This window comes from Barbus barbus (genome assembly GCF_936440315.1).
Source record: "Barbus barbus genome assembly, chromosome: 50".
Taxonomy (NCBI): domain Eukaryota; kingdom Metazoa; phylum Chordata; class Actinopteri; order Cypriniformes; family Cyprinidae; genus Barbus; species Barbus barbus.
In genome coordinates, this window is record NC_136728.1 from 6,944,278 (window position 1) to 6,954,933 (window position 10,656).

At 34.4% G+C, this 10,656-nt stretch overlaps 1 protein-coding gene across 1 annotated transcript; it reads left to right on the plus strand.

The window, feature by feature from the left end:
* Positions 1-1,491: 1,491 nt before the first annotated feature.
* On the plus strand, positions 1,492-8,085 carry LOC306868152 (cholesterol side-chain cleavage enzyme, mitochondrial-like). The gene is made up of 9 exons (XM_079414202.1): positions 1,492-1,768; positions 2,818-2,973; positions 3,044-3,243; positions 4,387-4,590; positions 4,684-4,844; positions 6,072-6,238; positions 7,015-7,093; positions 7,181-7,372; positions 7,459-8,085. The coding sequence occupies exons 1-9, from the start codon at positions 1,527-1,529 to the stop codon at positions 7,579-7,581; spliced, it is 1,524 nt and encodes a 507-aa protein (XP_079270328.1). The 5' UTR covers positions 1,492-1,526; the 3' UTR covers positions 7,582-8,085.
* Positions 8,086-10,656: the final 2,571 nt, after the last annotated feature.

Here is a 10,656-nt window from a genome sequence, read left to right on the forward strand (position 1 = left end):
GCAGATCCCTTGCACACAATCACAGCAGTGAGTCTGTGACCCATAGACATCACCAGACTCTTGGTCTCATCCTTTGAAACACTTTTCCCAGCATTTAATGCAGCCAATCCCATTTGTTGCTTGTTTTGGGGAGTTTCTGCCTTTACTCTCCTCTTCAGCTGGTGAAATTCATGTTCAATCAGATTTAAATCTGGAGATTGACTTGGGCAATCTAAGACTTTCCATTTCTTTGCCCTTATAAATTCCTTGACTGAACTGGCAGGGTGTTTTGGGTCATTGTCCTGATGCAATATGAAGCACTTCCCAATGAATCTGGTGGCATTTTCTTGAATATTGGTAGGCAAGATGGTTTTGTACCCTTCCAAATTCATTCTGCTACTGTCATCATACATTAAGTCATCAGTAAAGTTGAGAGGACCTGTTCCAGAGGCAGCCATGCATGCCCATGCCACGACACCACCTCCACCATGCTTTACAGATGAGGCTGTATGCTTGGGATCATTGCAGTTTCCTTTTTTCCACATTTTTGCTTTCCCATCACTTAGATAAAGGTTCATCTTTGTCTCATCGGTCCATAAACACAGTTCCAAAACTCTTCTGGCTCACCTTTGTGCTTTTTTGCAAACTCTAATCTTGCTTTCTATTTTTGGTGCTGGTCAGAGGTTTGCATCTTGCTGTGTAGCATCTGTAATTCTGTCTCAAGTCTCCTGAGGACAGTAGATTGTCAGAGCATCACCCCAGCTTTCTGGAAGTTGTTGGTGATTTTACAGACACGTCTTTTAGGATTCATTTTCACAGCTTTTATGATTTGTCTGTCATCAACTACTGTTGTTTTCTCAGCCGATCAGGTCGTTGTTGGTTGCTGGTGTCGCTGGTGGTTTCCAAACTCTTGATTTCTCCATGCCCTTTGTTTTTGCTAGAGCTCTAATAGACTTCCTCTTTTCTTTTAGCATCCAAATTGCTTGCTTCTCTCTCAAAGTCAGATCCCTCATCTTCATCCTGGTTTGTGTGTGTCATCATCGAATGCCAGATTCAGAGTGCAGAAGTAATGGATATAACTGATATGACACATTCCCTGCTTTTAAAATCTGAAGTGAGGCAACTGTTCCAATACTTATGCTCACATCAGATAGAGGGACTCTAAAAGTGCTGAACTTCTTAGCTGGTAAAACATCTATGTGTTGAATCACCCAATAATAAAACGTGACATTCTGTAGTTTTGTCTCATATTCATCTTTTAATAATATTTGTAAATGTCTTGACTCCACAGCCAACAGAGCAATTTTGTCTTTACTGTTCCAATACTTTTGGAGGGCACTGTGTATATATATATATACATATATATATAGTTTCACGTTTGAGTAAGAAGGTCCCAATAAATTTGGGGTTGTCTCTTTGCAAATGTCCTTGGGACACTTCATCATCATCCTCCTTGTCGTGTGGAGTGGGGAGTGATATAAAAACACAAGGCTGCTGATGGTGAGTGTGCTGGAGAGGAGCATCAGAGCGGGACAGTGAGAGAGGCGATGTCCTGCTGCAGTCTGAGGGCCCGTCTGGCTCAGTGTCTGTCCGGACAGGTCAGAGCCGCTCACACGGGACAGGTACCTGCCGTCAGAAAGGACAACTCTGCTGTACGACCCTTCAATGAGATTCCTGGACAATGGAGGAACAGCGTGGCCAATCTCTACACGCTCTGGAGAATGGACGGCCTCAGGAATATCCACCGCATTATGCTGCACAATTTCAAAATGTATGGTCCCATTTACAGGTAAAAATACTCGATCATTAAGACTTGTTACATGGTAGTCTGTGCCATATACACAACAACATTATTATACTTCACACTTTTCAGTAACACTAAGATTCAAACAAAACAATATCCAAAACCTTTCAAGCAGAGAGAAATTTGCAGTATTTTGTTTTTAACTACTATGTAAATACAATATTATTACAATATAATTACACATATATATTGTACAATATATACAGTAGCATTACATTTTTATTTTTTAACATTTAGTGTGTGTGTGTGTGTGTGTGTGTAAAAATAAAATGTAAAAAAATTATAGAAATTAATAGAAGTAAAAAAGTAATACATTTCTTTTGTGAAAATAATATTTTGAAATGTTTTTATCTAAAATATTTTATGAAATGTTCCCCATTAAACATTGACAACTGGAAAAGTAATAGAATTGTACTGATGAAATAATTGTAATCTTTTTAATTTAACTTTTTTTGTTATTTTATTCTGTAAAAATGCGTTTAATGACATAAAAAGTACTAAAGGTTATTCCATTTGATTTACATTTAAAATAATAATATTGACATTTAAAATAAGATTTTTTGTATTTTATTATAAAAAAAGAATTATATTTTTAATTATATAAAAATATTTATGTAATTATAAAAATAATTAGTATTTAAAAAACAGGAGCGAGGATTTAAAGTCCATGTTTTTATATTATTTTGTCACATAACAACAAAATGGTTTTTTTTTTTTGCTGATTAATAACAATTTTGCCCATGTTTGTTTTTTACCTATATATTTTTATACCACGGCAGAAACATTGAACAAAAGACTTAATTTAGAAATTAAATTAAATAGTATATTAAAACAACTTAAGAATTAATACATTTATATATTTTATTATATATTTCTATATAATTTTTTTTTTACATTTAATTTTCTATTTACATTTTGCAAATACTTCTACTACTAATAATAATAATTGAGTGTGAGGCCCATGACCCTTGTACAAAAAAAAAAAAAAAACATGCATTATGGTTGTAATGTACCTGTACAATCAATCTGGACAGGGAAAAGGTTGGGCACTATGAGAGTGTGAACATCATCAAGCCTGAAGACGCTGCTGTCCTGTTCAAAGCTGAGGGTCATTATCCCAAGAGACTCAGGGTGGAAGCGTGGACCTCCTACAGGGACTACAGGAACCGCAAATATGGGGTCCTGCTCAAGTAGGCACCGTCTATATCTGCTAGAAGCACGCTTACTGGAACAGTAACACATATTGATTTGCTCCTGCAGAGACGGAGAGGACTGGAAATCCAACAGGATCGTTCTGAACAAGGAGGTGATTTCTCCAAAGGTGCAGGGGAACTTTGTGCCTCTGCTGGATGAGGTCGGTCAGGACTTTGTGGCGCGTGTCTATAAGAAGATCGAGAGGACTGGACAGAATGAATGGACCACAGATCTGTCCCATGAGCTCTTCAAGTATGCACTGGAATGTAAGCTTTCAGACAACTTTCTTATTTTAAATCGTCTGTACACTGAAATGTGAAAAATTGACTAGTGTCTATATATGTGTATATATATATATATACTCATACGTGTGTGCGTGTATAAATATAATTTATTAATTTTATTTACAATTTTAATAACATGAGACATAGCATATAGTTATTCTATTTACATTTGATCCGAAATGACTTGTACAAAAGGATTTTTGTACACTTATTTTACTATTAATTTATGTACTTTTAAGCATACATTTTTAAGTATATCAATTACTATATTCTGTTTTAATAATTACTACATTTTAATGAATAAATAAATTGATATATTGTAAAATGCATCAATTGACAGTATTTTAATTAATATATTATAATTACATTTTAATAATAATTAATAAATACTTAATATAATATAATATATAATATTTGCATTACACATTATATAATATAATATAACAATTTATATATATTTTATGCATACATTTAATAAAATATAGCAACTATTTACTGTTTGTATAATGTGTATTTTAATGGTTTTAATAAATAATATTTACATTATATAATAGAAAAATTTATTATGCATACATTCTGTAAAATCTTTCAATTACTATCTAATATTTTAATATTTATTACATTATTATTACATTTTAATAATAATTACTCAACAATATAAAAATAAACTATATAATATTTACATGATACATTATATAATAGAATAATGTATGTATTTTATGCACACATATTGTAAAATATCTAATACTTTTATTACATTTTAATATTAATTATGCAATAATATTAAAAGTATATTATATCATTTTTACATTATATAATATATAATATAATTTATGCATTTTATGCATGCATTTTGTAAAATATATTAATTACTACATATACTATTTTAATAATAATTATATAATAATATTTTCATTAAAACAGCAACAGCTTCAATTGTTTTTTCAAATATTTTGGCCTTTGAGATTTGCATAAAACTTGACTGGAGATCATCAGTCATTATGGAAATTAAGATATATTTGAAGACATGACACTGCTGATGAAGATTGGGGATTTTTTATTTTTTTGTAATTTATATAAATTTCTATAACAGAATTTTATAAATTTGGTGTGTGTTTCGGACAGCGGTGAGTCATGTACTGTATGGCGAGCGTTTGGGTCTGCTGTTGGACTACATCGATCCAGACGCCCAGCACTTCATCGACTGCATCACCCTGATGTTTAAGACCACCTCGCCCATGCTGTACCTCCCGCCGGCCCTGCTCCGCTACACCGGGGCCAAAGTCTGGAAGGACCACGTGGAGGCCTGGGACGGCATCTTTAATCAGGGTAACACCACACTGTTAATGAAACTCATGCCGGGGTTTTTGCTGGGAAAAACACTTCCACTGATTTCTCATCCCTCAATGTGGTTTTCCAAAGCCGACCGATGTATCCAGACTATCTACAGACAGCTGAGGAAAAATCCAGATGCTGGTGAGAAGTACCCTGGTGTGTTGGCCAGCCTCCTAATGCTGGACAAATTGTCCATCGAGGACATAAAGGCCAGTATCACGGAGCTGATGGCCGGCGGCGTGGACACGGTACGAGAAATAATCAACGCTAGAGGAAAAGTCCATTCGCAAATAATGCCATCATTTACTCACCCGCATGTCATTCCAAACCTGTATGACTTTCATTCTTCAGCTGAACACAAAATAAGATATTTTGAAGAATGTTGGTAACCAAATAGTTAGCGGTAGCCATTGACTTACAGTTGAGGTCAAAAGTTTTCATCCCCCTTTCAGAATCTGCAAAATGTTAATTATTTTACCAAAATAAGAGGGATCATACAAAATGCATGTTATTGTTTATTTAGTGCTGACCTGAATAAGATATTTACTATACTGTATGACTTTGAGATCCATCTTTTCACACTGAGGACAACTGAGGGACTCATATGCAACTATTGCAGAAGATTCAAACGCTCACTGATGCTCCAGAAGGAAAAGATCAGGGTAAATTTAACTTACTTTGTCTTCTGGGAATCATGTAACTATCTTCTGTAGCCTCTGAAGGGCAGTACTAAATGAAAAAATATGATATTTAAGCAAAATAAGAAAAATGTACACATCTCCATTCTGTTCAAAAGTTTTCACCCTGTCTCTTAATGCATGGCTTTTCCTTCTGGAGCATCAGTGAGCGTTTGAACCTTCTGTAATAGTTGCAAATGAGCCCCTCAGTTGTCCTCAGTGTGAAAAGATGAATCTCAAAATCATACAGTCATTGTTGGAAAGGGTTCAAATACACAAAAATGCTGGAAAACCAAAGAATTTGTGGGACCTGAAGGATTTTTCTGAAGAACAGCAGGCAGTTTAACTGTTCAGGACAAACAAGGGACTCATGAACAGCTGTCATTAAACAAAAACACAGCTGTGGATCATTCAGGTAACAACACAGTATTAAGAATCAAGGGGATGTAAACTTTTGAACGGGGTCATTTTTATAAATTCAACTATTATTTTCTCTTGTGGACTATATGTAAACATCTTTTATGTGAAATATCCTACTTAGGTCAGTACTAAATAAACAACATGCATTTTGTATGATCCCTCTTATTTTGTGAAAATAATTAGCATTTTGCAGATTCTGAAAGGGGGATGAAAACTTTTGACCTCAACTCTAAGTCAATGGCTACCGCTAACTATTTGGTTAGTGGTGTTATTTGGTTGGTGTTCAGCTGAAGAAAGAAACTCATACAGTTTTGGAATGATGGCAGAATAATTTTTTTTGTGAACTATGCCTTTAATTGAAATATTTTTGTACATCAGACATCTATCACATTGTTGTGGACACTCTATGAATTGGCGCGACATCCGGACCTGCAGGAGGAGATCCGGGCCGAAATCTCAGCTGCTCGTATCTCCTCTAAAGGAGACGTGGTGCAGATGCTCAAGATGGTTCCTCTGCTTAAAGGAGCCTTGAAGGAAACTCTGAGGTACACAAACACTTTCTGTTCAACTATGGGTACTGATTTTTATTAAAACACATTTGAACTTTTGTCATTTTCTTCAAAGTTAAAGTAAAACAAAATCAAAACAAAAGCCAGCACATCACTAGAAAAACTTTCAAACAGGGTGCTCGAAAAATATATTGAAAACAGAAAAAAATAGGCTCCAAAAATACAAAAATGTAATAACAGACTATCACACAGGTGTTATTAAATTTTTGTATTTTTGTAGCACCCCCCCCCCCCCCCCCAAATGTGTCAGAAACTTCTAGTAAATTTCACAAATAATTACAGAAAATGCAAGTAACACGTTGAATTAAACATGAAATGTTGAAGTAGAAAGAGTGAAACATTATTGTCTTGTAAAACGTATACTCGAATAATCTTCATTTACTTTGAAAAATACTATTACAATTTGTTTGATAATAATAGATCAGCATATTCAGAGTTGGGGAAAGTTACTTTTAAAAGTAATGCATTACAATATTGCGTTACTCCATAAAAAGTAACTAATTGCGTTACTTAGTTACTTTTTATGGAAAGTAATGCATTACGTTACTTTTGCATTACCTTTTGTCACCTGAGCTTAACTTGCTTATTTGTTTTCAATAACAAAAAAACCCAAAGTTATATTTTTGGGTAAGGGACCTTTCCCACCTTTGGAAGGAAGTGCCTCTGTCTCTGTATTTACTCTTGATTTCTCTCATTACTGGGACAGGAGAGCTGGCTTTATGGTATCTAAGATCATTAACTCTCTTTTGAAGGTTACATCCTGTAGCAGTGAGTCTACAAAGATACATCACTGAAGACATTGTCCTTCAAAACTTCCACATTCCAGCTGGGGTGAGCATGAATTTGAAGATATTATACTGACAAAGTACAACTGTCTATGTACCTGTTTTCATGGGTTCATCTTTCTGTGTGGATCAGACCTTAGTTCAGCTGGGTCTCTACGCTATGGGTCGTGATCACCGGATCTTCCCGCACCCGGAGCAGTACCGGCCCTCTCGCTGGGTCCGATCCCAGAGCCACTACTTCAGGAGCCTGAGCTTCGGCTTCGGCCCACGCCAGTGTCTGGGCCGCAGGATCGCCGAGACCGAGATGCAGCTCTTCCTTATTCATGTATGTGGAGGAACATCACATCCTCTATACTGGCAAAGTAACGTTGCATGGATTTTCTTTATATTATCATTTTGTCATCTTTATAGATGCTGGAGAACTTCAGGTTTGAGAAGCAGAGGCAGGTGGAGGTCAGGAGCACATTTGAGCTCATCTTGCTGCCCGAGAAGCCCATCATGCTCACCATCAAACCCCTGAACGCCAGCAGATAGCAGAGCTGCAAACAGGAAATGATGTCAAAGACAGAACTGGACGAAACACTGAGCTTTGAAGACGGAAAAAATTTAACTATGACATGAAATGCTTTTCATACGTTTGAACGTATGCTTCTCGTGATCTTAAAGGGACAGTTCACACAAAAATTACAATTCTGTCATCATTTACTCACCCTCATGTAGTTTCAAACCTGTACGAGTTTTTCTTCTTTGAAACAGAAGATATTTTAAAGAATGTTGGTAATTTTTAAAGGTATCTGCTTTTCCACAGAAGAATAACACATTTTGGACTGACATGAAGGTGAGGGAATTATGAAAAAGTTAAAATATTTTGTGACTCTAAAATCTAAGAGACTTTTCATTTTAATTTTTAAACTACTTTTTCTTGGCTATTCTACTCATTTGTTTCAAAGATTTGCTAACTTTTTATTATTATTAAATATTAATAATAAAGAATGACTATAGCAGGTGTGCCCAAATTTTTGACTGGTAATAAATGTCAAATAAAAAAAAAAGAACAAATAAATTCACACACACACACACACACACATATATATATATATATATATATATATACACACACACACACGCATATATATATATATATATATACACACACACACACACACACACACACACATATATACACACACATGCACACACACATATATATATATATACACACACACACACACACACACACACACACACACACACACACACGCACACATATATATATATATATACACGTTAGGGGTGAGAATATTTTGGTACCTCACGATTCAGTTCAAATTGATTCTTGGGGCCACGGTTCGATAAAAAATGGATTCACGATTTTTCGATTTTTAATCCCGATTCACGATTTTTCATCAGATTTTTTGTGCACACTTGACATCAAATGCAGCAGTATTTTGATACAAAAACACACCAGTGTATAATATGGGTAGACCTGACTCAAGTAATCAGTGTTTCCTTTTAACTATTAATATATAACTTCCTAATAAATAAAACATATATTTATTCCCATTAGGGATGTCCCCTAATCCGAATACCATGTTTGGAAAGGAAATAACGTGTAGTACAGAACCCCTAAAGAAATAAATATGAGACGGGAGGAAAAAATCAATTTCCGTGCTTTCTCTTGCAATTACACTATACCAGTCAAAAGTTTTTGAACAGTAAGATTTTTAATGTTTTTTTTTTTTTAAGAATTCTCTTCTGCTCACCAAGCCTGCATTTCTTTGATCCAATGTACAGGAAAAACAGTACAATTTTGAAATATTTTTCCTTTTTAAAATAACTGTTTTCTATTTGAACACATTTTAAAATGTAATTTATCCCTGTGATTTCAAAGCTGAATTTTTAGCATCATTACTCCAGTCACATGATCCTTCAGAAATCATTCTAATTTGCTGCTCAAAAAACATTTATTATTATGTTGAAAACAGCTGAACAGAATTTTTTTTTCAAGTTTCATTAATGAATAGAAAGTCCAGAAGAGCAGTATTTATCTGAAATAGAAATATTTTGAAACACTATAAATGTCTTTATCATCACTTTTGATCAATTTAAAGCATCCTTGCTAACTAAAAGTATTAATTCCTATACCCCCCCCCCCCCCCCCCCCCCAGAAAAAAGATTATACTGACTGCAAGCATTTGAACGGTATAGTGTATAATGTTACAAAAACATTTTCTTAAATAAATGCTGATCTTTGAATCTTTCTATTCATCAAAGAATCCTGAAAAAATTTACTCAACTGTTTTAAATATTGATAATAAAATAAATAAATAATAGTAATAATAATAAATGTTTCTTGAGCAGCAAGTCAGCATATTAGAATGATTTCTGAAGGATCATGTGACACTGAAGACTGGAGTAATGATGCTGAAAATTCACAGAAATAAATTACATTTTAAAATATATTCGAATAGAAAGCAGTTATTTTAAATAGTAAAAATATTTTACAATATTACTGCTTTTGCTGTATTTTTGGTACAAATAAAGGCAGGCTTGGTAAGCAGAAGTGAATTATAAAAAAAAAACATTGAAAATCTTACTGTTCAAAAACATTTGACTGGTAGTGTATATAGTTGAGTAATTATACTGTATATAAATTGTGGGCATCAGGGAGCCATTATTAATATGCAGGCCATTGAAATCGCATTTGAATGCACACTTGCTTTTTACTTTCACTTTCGAGATTTCGCGATCACACGTACTGTGCACACTACAGAACGGCAGTATTTACCACACATTTTACAAGATTACATTCAGGATCTGCAAATCATCAGTCATCTCTCCTTACTCTGTTTATGTAGTAAGTGAAATTTTATGTAGGCCTACTGTAATGTAAAAGGCAAATGTAAGCAAGCGGCTAACCATGTCCCTTTCCATAGAACGCATTGTTCGTTTCTGTGCTTTTCCAAATACACCGCTCTTGCAGTGGGGTTCCGCCTTTTTTGTTCCGACAACATCATTTTATTATTATTATTATGATATTAACTAGAAAATCGAAATTTGTGAATCGATGCGAATCGTTAGAAGACTGAATTGGGATACAAATGTAAATCAATTTTTACCCCACCCCTAATATATATAATATAAAAATTACTTGTAAAAATATTCTGCAATGTTTGAATTAATTAAATAAAAGAAAAATTACATTACTATAAATTGAATTTACTAACACTGATGGGATGTGGTCACTTAAGAGGTTCCAGTCGCCTGTGTCGAGAATGTCCCAATACAGAATCAGTCACACTTTTCTGTTAGGAAATAAAAAAGCATGACTTCTTGAATAGATGATAACATTAGCATAGTATATTTCAATCATGACAAATCTCGGAACAGTAAATCCAGTAGCAGATCTAGACAGGTGGTGCTGGGGGAGGTGGAGGGTTTCAGAGGAACACTGATAGTGTTGCTGGACGAGCTTACAGTGAACAACATGTTAATTAAATGCTAAGAAAGGACGATCTTTGGATGCAGAATCAGACCAATCAGCTTGTGCCATGTACAGTGTATTCCTAGGTTAAACGATTGATAATAATAATAATAATAATTAAACTT